General features: G+C 41.2%; 1 protein-coding gene across 1 annotated transcript; it reads right to left on the bottom strand.

Annotated features, from left to right (window-relative positions):
• Positions 1 to 5,778: 5,778 nt before the first annotated feature.
• Positions 5,779 to 12,555, bottom strand: PK2-R1 (Pyrokinin 2 receptor 1). The gene is made up of 7 exons (NM_169507.3): positions 12,318 to 12,555; positions 10,238 to 10,926; positions 10,012 to 10,177; positions 8,625 to 8,757; positions 8,355 to 8,553; positions 7,076 to 7,299; positions 5,779 to 6,881 (listed from the first exon to the last, which is right to left on the bottom strand). Exons 2-7 carry the CDS (start codon positions 10,713 to 10,715, stop codon positions 6,099 to 6,101), a joined length of 1,983 nt encoding a protein of 660 aa, NP_731790.1. The 5' UTR covers positions 10,716 to 10,926; positions 12,318 to 12,555; the 3' UTR covers positions 5,779 to 6,098.
• Positions 12,556 to 12,756: the final 201 nt, after the last annotated feature.

Genomic DNA, 12,756 nt, shown 5'->3' with positions numbered 1-12,756 from the left:
AAAATTTCGTGACAAATTTGATAAGACTCTACAGCTCATTTGTAAGCCATATTTGGCTGCTTTGTTTGCTGGGTTTGTGCTGCATTGCACTTGGGTGCTGATTTTTCCATCAACATAACAAATGAGTGTCGCTCCTTCGTCTGCAGATCTGTCGTCGCTGTCATTTGGGTGCCTCTCCAATTTCAACCTGAATCGAATCTTATCAGTCTAATGGAAACCAAACTTATCCCGAGCGGTTCCCTAATGACCGACAGAAGTGTGACGAAAACATAAGACCCCTTTGAAAATTACGCATACGACGCGTATGCCGACCATGCTTTAATTTTAGGCATGAAGAAAATATATATTGTTTTAAAGTAGAAGAATGTTATTTAATTACCGACAACTATGTCGAAATTATAGAGGACGAGCCAAAGAAAATCCATTGGCTTGAATGTGTCATTTCGAACCATTTCAATTAGGCCGAAACCGGAGACTCAATGCAAATGTGGAGCAGACCGACCACATGCAGAGGAGACGACTTGCCAGGAATCAGCAATTTAATGTCGGTTAAAGCCGCAGTCATCGCATCAACATGGAGCAGTTGGGTGCCCAAAAGCCGGAGTCCCTGTGTCGATTGCCGTAGGATTGCCATGTGTGCGCGTGTTGCTTCAGCAGACCGTAAGCTACGTGCCAGACGTTCCTCCACGGGCCCCCAAAACCTCCAAAACCTCCAAAGCCCCCAAAAACCCCATGCCCACTGCCATGTGTCGACCAGCCCCCTTTTCCATTTCAGGGGCGGCATGCCAACAGCTGCGAGTCACTGTCTCGATTTCTTTGTGTGATTTGTTGTGGAACGGATGTTGGCAACATGTCCCACGAACAGCGGACACAGTGCTCCTTTGGCCCTTCCCCATTTCTATATTATTTTTTTTTCAGCCATTCTTGCCCCTTGCCAAATAGTTGACTTCACTTCGCGTCCACAATTGTTTGCCATTTAATTCGCATTCGCCTGATATCAACCTAATTGAATTCATTTCAACAGCAGATGTTGGAATCCTAAGAATTCGCATACCGTGGCAGGGCTGAAATGGATACATTATAAGATAAGGCTTCGCTATGAAAATGAATGAAATTTATTCATTCTCGGTTTCGATTGAACGTGACTGGAAATCATTAGAATCGAAAAGGGATCGAAAAGTAAAGGTCGCACTTGTAAAATCATACAGCTTTTGAATTGCTTACAATAATATACACTCAAATCGAAGATAACTTTCACCGCACATTTTTGATGTTATGTAATGCTTAAATTTAAAAATTGCGTATTTATTTCGTATTACCAGATACATTTTGGACATTGAAGCAAATGGCAACATTTATGACGGTTATAAAGAGATTTAGATTCTCTTTTAGAAAAAATTATTTGAAAACTTTTTGTGTTAAATTATACTTGTAAAGTTGCTTATCTGGAAAAAAGTTTTATATTTTTCCTTCTTATATTCTGCACGGAAACGTAAAGCAGACTGGATGAAGTTATGGCAAAAAAGAATTTAAGGCATGCCAAAGCATTTTTTTAAATGTTGTTCCTTTGGTAATTAAAGTATCAGGCTGCCACGCCTACAAGTTGTATGTCAAAAACCTTGATTTTCTCAGAACTGATATGCTTTTAATGCCGTAAATTTTTTTTGTCTCTGTGGAATTCAGGGAAACGAGGTCATTAAATGGTGTACTTCTTTCTCGGAATGTTGTTAACTTTATTCTCTGTAAGCGACAGCAGCGATCAACAATTAGAAACAATTTGCAGACGTTAAATGAGAGTTCCGAGTCCGTAGTTCAGCTGTAGTTGTTAATTAGCTTATGATTACTGTTGAGTAAAATGGAAACCTTTTTTAAACGCTTAAGGGTTCAAGCTTGTAAAATAAATAATTTGAAAACAACCTATCAATACTCGTGTGAACGAGTTTTTGTAGTAGATATATTTCAGGTCTTGTAAAAATAGTTTCTACTTAAAATCAATTGAAATTTGTAACGAGTAAAGCTTACATTTGTTATGGCGCAAAAAACACAACTGATATGCCAATTAGACATTTTTCGATTCAACCGCTTTTCACTTTATTCTCTATATAAACACATCTGACAAGCTGGTTAATGGTCAACGAAGATAATTGAAATAGTAAATAAATCAATTATTTAATTGCGAATATACAGATAAAAATTGTAACTGCTAATTAGCGTATTTTATATTAAATTACGTTCGATTATGTAGTGAATAAATGACTGTCACTCCATTGAAAATGCAATCCTTAATGACTAAAATAGTTGAAGAAGCGACAATGGGAAATAAACAAGTAGGCTTACAAAGCAGAATATGGATGCCATTCGCAAAGTGCTTTTTTGCTCACCGTCGAGCGATTTCTTGTCCTGTTTCGAAGCAAATGCTAATTAATAAACTTACCCCGGTCTGGAGAAAGCAGTTGAAACTGTAGAAAACTTTACACTATGCCACTGTTGTTCCCTGCACGAGTGGCCCCAATTAATGGGATCTAAGTAAATTGGCTTAATTTCAATTGACCAACTCGATGCCATGGTAGTTTCTGCTCCACTGACGTCGATAGTAGCAAAAAGTATTTTTCGAGAGGGCATCACTGGAACTAGTACTGGAAAATGGCGTTTAATCCCAAACAAATTATCTCAGACACGTTTCAGCATGCAAACAAGATGCCAGGAGGCACACATCCACCAGCAGGACGATTAAAGTCTGATTTTGATTCTGGTAAAGTTCCCAGAAAATCTTGCGGCTCTTAGTGCCGCTTTAAGGACAATTACCCCGGGTATCCGGCGAAAACACCACTGGCAACTGCAAACAAAGTATAAGGACACGGAGACAAATTTGGACAATTACAATTTTCATTTTTCGTAATTTGTGCGAACATTTTTTCTATCTAATATTCCTTAGATTTCTGGATTTACAATATAGCCTTTTTACTTTAAGTAAACCAACTTCAAGAATGGCATAGATAGTCTATGAAGTAAGTGATAGGGACTAGATTTCTTTGCCAGTGCAATTCTCTGAGGAAGGTCGCCGCATCCAGATCAAATCCGGAGACAGGGACTTGGATGGGTTCATGCTCATGTCCATGTCCATGGTCAGGGCGGCACGGTTTATTGTTTTGGCCACTGCAATTGAGCGAAATATTTCGAGTTATTTTTGGCTCTCGACTTGTGGTGCTGCTAATCTTGACTTGTCTGCTTTCGGGGATTGCGAGTTTTGTTTTGTTTGTCTCGAAAAGAAGAAATATATATATATATATATATATATATATATGTAGAAGTGGGGTAGATAGGGGTCGCAAGCTGGGGCTTCAAGTACGTCGAGTACATTGAGGCCATAAAGCAAACACTTTTAGTTTGTTGAACTGTGACCGAAGGTCGGGGCTTCTAATTCGTTGTCAAAAACTGCCAGTGCCAGCTGTTGACTGCCTCTGGGATTTTAAACTGTCCTCCCTTGTTATTTTAATTTGCCTCATTGTTCTGCGGCGACATGGCACTGATATTACAGCAGCAGTTTTATATGGCCAGGATACCAACAGCCCAACCGGCCAATCATCGGCCAACCGGCAAGACTAAAATTTAATTAAAATTTTTGCCCTGACATGGCACGGCATTTAAAGTGTAAATCGGTTATGCACCATCACAATCCGACTGAGCCGCATCAGACAGCGTGTAGCACACAGAAAATAATATTTATTTGCCATCCATCGATGGGGGGCAAGAGTTGAGTTGAATTGACCCCATGGCAGTACCAGCAAAAGAATCAATTGGGTTCATCGAAACAGTTGACACGGGGCGGTGGGTCGCGGGGAGCACGGAGCACAATAAATAAACACATAAGTCGCCTATGAAGTGTGTCCTTTGGAGCGTGTTTACGCAACTTTAATTGAAGCCCATAACAAGGACACTCGAGCTCGAGCTGTTTTCCACAATCGTTTTTGTCAGCCGTCCGACCGCATTTTTGTGTAAATTTTTAATTGAACGGTAACTGAAGAGTTGTTGCACATTCTAACTTGTTCGCATATGTAACTTTAGAAAATGGGCATTATTCGGTGAGCACTGAAAATGAAAAATTTCACTTTTCCATTTTCCCTACTTTTTCACATAATTTATGAGCATATCTTGCACTCGACCACTTTTTTGTACAGTGTCTGCCTGCTTGGGATCCTAGAGTGAACCCGGTGATGGGTTCAAAGTGACTCGACTCAGCTTTTGTCCGGCTCTTTGCTGGCTCGTTAGGTGCAGACAAGGACCAGCAGAGAATGACCGAATAGCATGCATGTGTAAGCGCTTGGGCTTTAAAATCTGGACAAGGACATGGACATGGCTATGGCTATGGATGTGGATGTGGATATGGATATGGCCACTCAGGGGTGCAAGAGTCCAAAAGACCGAATTATTTGTTGTTTATCCTCTAATGGGAAAGAGCAAAAAATGAAATGAATTCGACGCTTTGTAAAGTGAAAGTTTGTCGGTCATAAACTGGAAGAGTAATCTGAAATGTCTGCGCGTAATGACCGGGACAATATGCGAGCTGCTCCGCCGGACTTATTAAAGTTGCAGGCAGCCCAGGATGGGAAAAAATCGGGAGCACTCTTCATCTTCGTCAGCGAGCATTGTGCGATGTGTTGGCCGTTAAACTGGTTGTCTAGACCGTAAGTAAATTTATGGCTCTGATTAATATCTTTATTGTGTCAGATTATGATTGACTAGGCGGCAGGCCGCACGATTTATTGATGGAGGCTCCGCCCAACCAGCGTCCCCCAACTAAGCACTCCTCACAATGGACTGACTCCATCTCGGGTGATGATGAATGAGGAGGGCGGTTCAAAGTGGCCCAAAATGCAAGCTTTTTGTTAGGGTTTCCTGCCGACAGGCGGTATGGAATTACATGGTCCTCGGCTAAGCGGTATTCAATGGGTAAATATCCATTTGATATATGAGCTGAAACCACACGACAACTTCAATAGCCCACACATCTCATTAGTCGGAGGTAAAGAGGCGACAACATGGCTTGGAATTTTTCAGGACATCAGTCTTGACTTTTGGCTTCCACTTCGAATTTATTTGCCTGCCTTTAAAGAACCATTAATAATTCCCTTTGGACATAACATCAGTCGGGTCCTTAAATTTGTATGCTACTTTTAAGTTGATTTATTTTGTGGCACCGACACCACTCTCCATGCACTCCACGTGCCAATTCACCGCAGGATAAGCCCATTCGTGCCACTCTCTGCACATTCGTTTCAATCCGGACTTCCTAGCCTACAAAGCCCTCTTGACTAATGGACCTCCGGCAATGGGCCAGGTGCAAACTGAAACTTTGTTGCCAGGTGCAAGTGGAGTCGTGACTTACACTGCGAAAATATATATATCTACTGCAACACGATATCCTGATGAGCAATCCATTTAAAATTTATGTCATGTTTTCCTTCCTAGATTTGCTTCTGAGGGGCTCTGAAAATATTAAGACTGCTAATTTATTGGCACTTTATTTTATTTTATGCTTCTTTTATTTTTTTCAGCGCTTTTAGTTTTTGTGTGGGAAATCAACAGAATGCCAGGCAATCTGCAGGAAAAATGTCGCAAAAGGTAGGAACAGATTGCTTGGAAACGCTGCACCTGCAAAACTTGAGATGTAAACTGTTTTTTTTGATTTTCCCTTTGATCCTGGACAACTTGGAATGCAGGCGAACTTGAATGTAACTGGCATGCATTGTGAAAGGAAAACGCATTTAAAAGGATTTTGCTGTAATATTGAGAACAATTTTTATTTATTCACATTATTTAGCTGGTAGCTTAACACTTAATTTATGAGTGCTATGCGGTTGCCATTGCAAAATGATGTGGGGCGTGTATTCGTCACGATACGCCGTAGCCTCATTATCCCGGCTTTATGACTCTCATAAATTGTCTGGACCATGCCCATTCGTTAAATTTTTTATGGTCACCCGAAATTTGCATTCAAATCGCAGGACTTTTTCTGGCTTATTTACAGATAGAAAAGTTTATTGCGCTAACTAAACAATGCCTAACTAAGTATAACTCTAGCTACCAGCCAGCTGAAATCACTGGGATTTGGGTGAGCCATAGGTCAAGCCCTCGCTGCTGGGATCCTCCGTTTTTTGCCTTCGTTTTCGCCACGGAAACTTACGGGAGCTTCGACCAGCCACCGATGCCGATTGACAAGTCTCCGGATCCGGCAAACTGTGGCTCCCACAAAAGGGCGGAGTGCTTGTGTTGGCCACCTCATCCCTTCTACTTATCACCCTAGTCAGCTTGAGACGAGTGGCGGGCTGACTGACTTCCGATGGGTCACCACTTTGAGGTGGTGTCACCAGCAGGGCACCACTTTTGGTGGCCAAGAGAGCTCTTTTGGCTCGCCCGGATGCGTAGTGTCTGTCCACCACCTCCGCCTCCAGCAGTGAATTGGCATCGCCCAGCGACGAGAGTTGAGACACCTGGGCCTGCAGCATTCGATGGGGAACTGCTGTACCCGGACCTGGCCCATAGAGCTCCTGTTTCCGCAGACGCCGCCCACCGCCACCGCCACCAGCACCACCACCAACTCCATTTCCGGCTGCCATGCTGTTGCTGTTTATCGTCGTGGTTGTGGTGGTGGTGCGAATGCTGTCCTGCAGGGACAATTGGTGGTTCGCATCCCGGCAACGAAACTGAACCACTCGGTAGGATCCATATGGCTCCAGCGCGTTGTTGTTTACACTGCAACTGGCCGGCTGCAGACGCATTGATCCATTCTGGCGGAGAAGGGCACTGTAGTTGTGCTGGTGGTGCTGACTCTGCTGGTGGTGGTGGTTCCTGGCCAGACCAAACTGTCGCGTCAGAGTGATCTTAAAAGTGTAAAAAATACATAGATTACCAATTCATTAATTTACGAAAAACAATTTTGAATAATTAAAGCTTAAATTTAACTTTAAAAGCATCTGCATTTGTGACCGTCCTCACAAACATGCGAAGGACCCAATTAATAATAGATTACTATTATGAAGTGGTTAACTGAGAAGGGTTGATCCCATGGGCTTACCTTGAAGGCCTCGCGGAACTTGTGGCTCATGATGTTGTACAGTAGCGGATTGATGCAGGTGGAGAGAAAGTAGAGCACCCCGGACGTGTAATCAAGTATCCGGAAGTAATCGTTGAAGGCGTCCCGACTGATGCCTATATTAATCAGATTCAGTCCGTAAACTGCCATCAGTCGCTGGGCGTGGAATGGAGCCCAGCAGAGGAAGAAGGCGACGGCTACAGCTACTGCAAATACGGTCAAGTAAGGATAAGCAACGTATTAAGACCCCTGAACAACTAGGTCACCGGAAAAGGGGCTCTCTCACACTGAAAGTGGTCTTAATCTTTTATATCCCCCGAAATCGAATAGTTTGCGCAAACGGGCCTTTGGTAAAATATCACATTTTGATAAAAGCCAAGGTATTACCTCTTAGCAAACGATAAATAATATCCCACTATCTATGAATAACTAAGCCCTGAGAACGGGTGTGTTTTTTTTCCACTCTTGCTGGCCAAATTAATTTATGGTTAAGGCTCTGGGCTTAATCTGAATTGGTCCATCAATTTCCATTTGGCAGGCCAGGGCCAATGGTAAATTTCGAAATCAATGGTCGGTGTTTCAGTTAAAAGCAACAGTAAATTAAACGTTGTTTCGTAGGCTGTAAGAAAAAACGGCTTATTGGGATCTAAAATTGGGCCTGGATTTACACTTAAATTTATTCACTGTATGGTTTGATAAGAATTTCTAATTATATAAATAAAATATGTGAATAATACACGAGATGTGTGCTGAATTCCTTTAAAATTTAACAGCTTATAACGTGGCACGTTAACGGACATATGTCTATAGATTCAAGAAACACTTTTTACAAATATTTAAGCTTGCTGTGTGCACCCAGCAGTCTTGAGTTCATTTAAGTGCCCCGGCTTGATTACTTTTGAGGTGACACCTGGCTTCACCTTTGCTTCATAGGCTAGATGGCCATTTAAGAGCTTTACACATACGCACCGATGTTTGCGAAAAATTAACGACACCGTTGAGGGAAAAGAGGGAAAAAAACAGAAGCACGTTCAGCCCACATGACGCAAGTGCAAATGAAGTGGGCGGAAGGCAATGAGGGCGGGGCTATGACGAATTCCCTGTTTGATGTTCGCCAACGCAAATACGTTGACAGTAATTTTCAATTTAAGACTTTCGGCGGAAAAAGTTTTGACAGCCGTGGATGTTCTTGTTGTTTCTGGTTGGCGGTGGGGCATATTGCTGTCTTTAATCAATCAAGCCGCCAACTTAACTCACCTACCCAACATTCTGATGACTCGTCCCTGGGCATTTAGGCCGCGATTCGCATCGAAAGTCCTTCGCGGCAGCGATTGCAGCAGTCGACTCCTCTTCAGTTTCACTCCGATCAGCACGTACAGTACACAAATCGCCGTCATGGGTCCACCGAAGAAAATAAATCCCGAAACGGCGAACACATGGGCGTAAAAGTCGTTTTCCATCTAAGGGAATAAACAGCGAAAAGGACACTCGATGATGCGTCAGTTGGTTTTCACATTTCAGTCCCACCCACCGTGCACGAGTATCCTTCGTTCTGGTAGACCACCGAAAATTGCATGGCCTGCGGAAGGGCCAAAAGGAAGGCCGCCAGCCAAATGGCAAATATAAATTTAATGGCTCGCGACAATTTTGACATGGTGTGCTGCCTACAAATGACGGAAAGATTAGGCTACATTATATGTTAAGTATTAAGGACAAGATGATGTCGATGTTTCGGATAAACGTGGGCAGATATAAGATGGAAAATATTACGGTTGTAAAGTACACGCAGTGACCACCTACACTTTTTACGCTTTTTAACTTTCTCTTTAAGGTTTGGGATATTGAGTGCAACATAAATATTTACTTTGAATGTGGGTGTAAATGGGAAGGAATTCAAACAGTTTCATACCAAATTTAATAGACATCACTTTTAACTTCTTTTGGTAAAGTGACTGCAATGGGTTTCAGACCTTTTTCATGCTAAGCACATGTCCGAATATCCTTTCGTTTCAAAATAACTATAATACTATTAAATGGCAAACATAGAAACCTTTTACTCTTTTCGACAACAATATTTAATCCCAACTTCAGAGACATGAAAGTTTTTTGCCTTAACTTTGTAATCGGACTTGGAATCCCTTCTTATAGAAAACCACCCTTTTGTGTCTGCATATTCTTAAGGACATACTCCAAGTGATTGTATTCGTAACAATTAATTTGTGAAAAATGCTAAGAAACGGAAATTGTGTTTGAAAACAACAATGTAAGGTTTTTAAGTTTCATTTCTTCTAGCTATTCAAGAGTTTCTGAACTAAAGGAAATGCAACATCGTAAATGAAAACCAGACGCTTTCGCTTAAGGAAGCTGTTGTATTCTTTGACCGCAAAATGGTCAGAACATTTGGAAGGAACTGGTGATACCTGTATAAGGAAAAGTTTTGTTGTACCATTCCAAAAATGCAAATATGTTGGTACTAAGCAATTAATTGACTAACTAACTTTCTATCTTTACAACGCATTTATTGGAACTTAATTACATAGTCTGTAATGAACTTGGTTCATTTATGGACCTGACTTTAATTAGTGTCTATAAATGAAAGCTAATGAATTTGGTATATTTAAAAACGATGGGAATTTGGTTGTCAAGCCTAACTTGTTTTATCATTCCACAGCCAGACTGTTTAGTTATGAATAATTATTGTGCCCATAATTTGTGAGGTACTTTTGTTGTTTCATATCATAATGTTTCCGACTGACGCTTATCAAGTTTAATTTATCTATTCATATTCTCTGTCCTAATTATGCATGATCCACTTTGTTAATGAGAGCGAGGCAATAACACTGAAGAAATTATACATTTGTTTAATAATGTAAATAAATATTTAAAATATATATAACGTTTAAATGTTAAAAACTCACCGGAATGGATGACAGATTGCTATATATCGCTCCACAGTGAATGCTGTGATGGTGAGAACCGTTGCATTGGCGGCCATTTCCGAGAGCACACTGCCCATGATGCACATGGCGTCCGTGAAGGGATACATATCCGGATACCAAAGGTTGTACAGCTCCTGGGGGATGCCTGCAGGATATTTGCCGCATTACGCATACGCAATGGTGTCCCTCAAAAATGCCATCTCACCTGAGACCAACAGTATTAAGTCGGAAACCGCCAGGTTGAACAAATAGAAATTGGTGGCCGTGTGCATAAAGTTATTTCGCGATATAACAATGCAGGTGATAAGATTACCCAGCACGCCGGCCACAAAAATGAGTGCATAACAAACGGTGAGGGCTGTTCGCAGGGTCAGGGACTCGTCGACCGGCGAATCCGCTGCCATTGTGCTCGCATTTGTGCCGTTCGTGGAACCCAGGAGATTTGAAAGATTCTCGGTCGTTATGTTCAGCAGATGGGCGACATGTGTTAGGAATTTGTCGTTCTTCAGCAGCAACATCTCGGGGCTCTCGCTGGGATTCGCCATTGTGGATGAGGCGATACCGATGCCCACTCCAATGGAGGGACTCTGATTGGGACTGGGCGACACATGAGCCATGAATGATTGATTGATGCCATCATCGTTGCTGTCGTTGGCTATGGTGATGGCGACGCCTTGCAACATACTAGCTGTCGTCGATTAATTGTGGACTCTATCCACTCCACGCCACGCCACACCACTCCTTTCCACCGCCAAGTTGGGAAAGAAAAACAAAAGCAAATCGGCCGCCCACTCGTATCAATGCGTTATTAATATTGTCTGTCGTATCCTTTGCGGCTGCGGTGGCACATAGCCGATAAGCAGTCGACGACAGGCCCAAAAATTGCGCACTCGCCTGTGAAGCAAACAACATTAAAAGTCATTAGACTCAAGGATGAATTTAAATTGAATCCCCAGCCAGGCTGACGTCACATTCAGACGGATGGCATCAGGTATCCAAAGTCTTCGATCAGGAAATCGCCTTTAACATGCAGTCCCGAAATAAAAGCACTTGATTGCTGCCACTTTTCTCTTGCCTCTTGGCTCTATTAATAGTAAACATCTTCACTTATGCAGAGAGAAAAAAGTCACACAAATACCCTAGAGGCTTTCATACAAAAAAAATATATTCTGTTAATCTACATTTTAATATTATATTATTAAAATAATTATTATATATTTATTTATATTTAGATCAATAATCCTGTCTGCTTGTAGGAAGGAATATATGTACGTAAATGTAATTGAATTGGAAATTATTTTCTCTGTAAGCCGTATGTCATTTGCCACTTGGCTCTATTAATAGTAAACATCTTAAGCTAAAGCAATACAGATTGCTGGCACTCAATACAGATATGTTTGTGGATAAAAAAAAACTTTTTCTATTTGCTAGGTTTTAGCCATGATAAGTGAAACGAAACATGATTGCATGTGTGGAAAAGTTTTTCCAGCCTCGATAAAAATGGGAAATTTTGCCACGCCATATTCTTATAATGGGTCCATAAGGGTGTGAGCTTTAAAGACGTTCAAAATGACATGAGTGGTAATATTTCACTCATAATACGACCAAAACAAGTCGTACTGGTTTCTCCTGCTGCCAAGAATCATATTCTGGGGTAAGAAGTCAAAGACCAAGTAACGGAACACCAAGTCACTGTTAGTGCCAAGTTGGATTATTGGCTTATAGCCAGAAATTTGGTTGATACGTCTAATTAATAATGTTTCCGGTTCGTTTAGTGTTGTTTCTTGCGAATAGTCGTTTTAAAAGCCCCGGAAAGTATGCTACGCAATTAGTGAGCCTACGAACCTTGAGTGGTCAGCATCACAGCGACATCTTGTTGACGCCAACTAATTGGAAAAATAATTGAATTGCCAATTCAGGTGTAAAAGTTGATTTAGATATGATTGGACACAGAGTCGGTGGACTGGGAGTCGTTGGCTAATTCAGAGTCTGTGTACAAATGTGCGCTTCCGATCGCTTCTACACAATCCAATCAGGCAACGCAATGCCACGCGGACCATATTAGGGTTTGCAATTCAATTTCGATTGGAGAATGAGTTTAAACCACAATCTAGCTGCATTGCCCAGCTGTCCATGCGGACGATGCCTTAACATTTTGTAATTAAGCTTTGCCTTTGCCAAAGGTAAGCAATTTTATTAAATGGGAAAGAGAGTTTTTTAAATTCCGAGAACCAAACAGATTGGGTCCTGAATAAATTGCCATCGACATGATTGTTGATTCTTACCAAGGCTAGATTAAATAACAAAAGTGTATTTTCTTTTGCTACGCGAATGTCTCCTTTTTTGTTGTCAACTCGTATCCTTATTCGTTTTTGAGTCGCACAAGGTGTGTGTTTCTTTACCCCTTTTCTTTTTTTTTGTATTGTTGTGAAACGTTTAAGAACTTCCGCCTGGGGATTTGTTAACCCTTGTGCTTTCAATAAAACGAATTCACCGAACGGAAAATTAGTTTTGCACTTTGCTAGCCAATCATTGAGACATATTTAATCAGTGGAAAATGGCTTGGGAGTTTTGAGCGACTTTTATTGAACCACTGAAGAATTCATTTAAATACATTATAATATTATTTTCTGCAGAAAATAAGTTTTACATTTTTTGTGCACTATTTAATATATTTTATAATATTTTATATTTCTTTTCACTTTCACGGATCTGTTTGGTTCG

The sequence above is a fragment of the Drosophila melanogaster genome, chromosome 3R (assembly GCF_000001215.4).
Source record: "Drosophila melanogaster chromosome 3R".
In the NCBI taxonomy this organism is placed as follows: domain Eukaryota; kingdom Metazoa; phylum Arthropoda; class Insecta; order Diptera; family Drosophilidae; genus Drosophila; species Drosophila melanogaster.
The sequence above is the reverse complement of the archived record's forward strand: the minus strand, read 5'-3'. Positions and strand labels throughout refer to the sequence as shown.

Coding starts and splice junctions, on each gene's coding strand:
- PK2-R1 (NM_169507.3), bottom strand. CDS start 10,715: ATGTTGCAAGGCGTCGCCATCACCATAGCCAACGACAGCAACGATGAT. Junction 10,178..10,237: donor CTTAATACTGTTGGTCTCAG/GTGAGATGGCAT, acceptor AATATCCTGCAG/GCATCCCCCAGGAGCTGTAC. Junction 7,300..8,354: donor ACGAGTCATCAGAATGTTGG/GTAGGTGAGTTA, acceptor CCGTATTTGCAG/TAGCTGTAGCCGTCGCCTTC.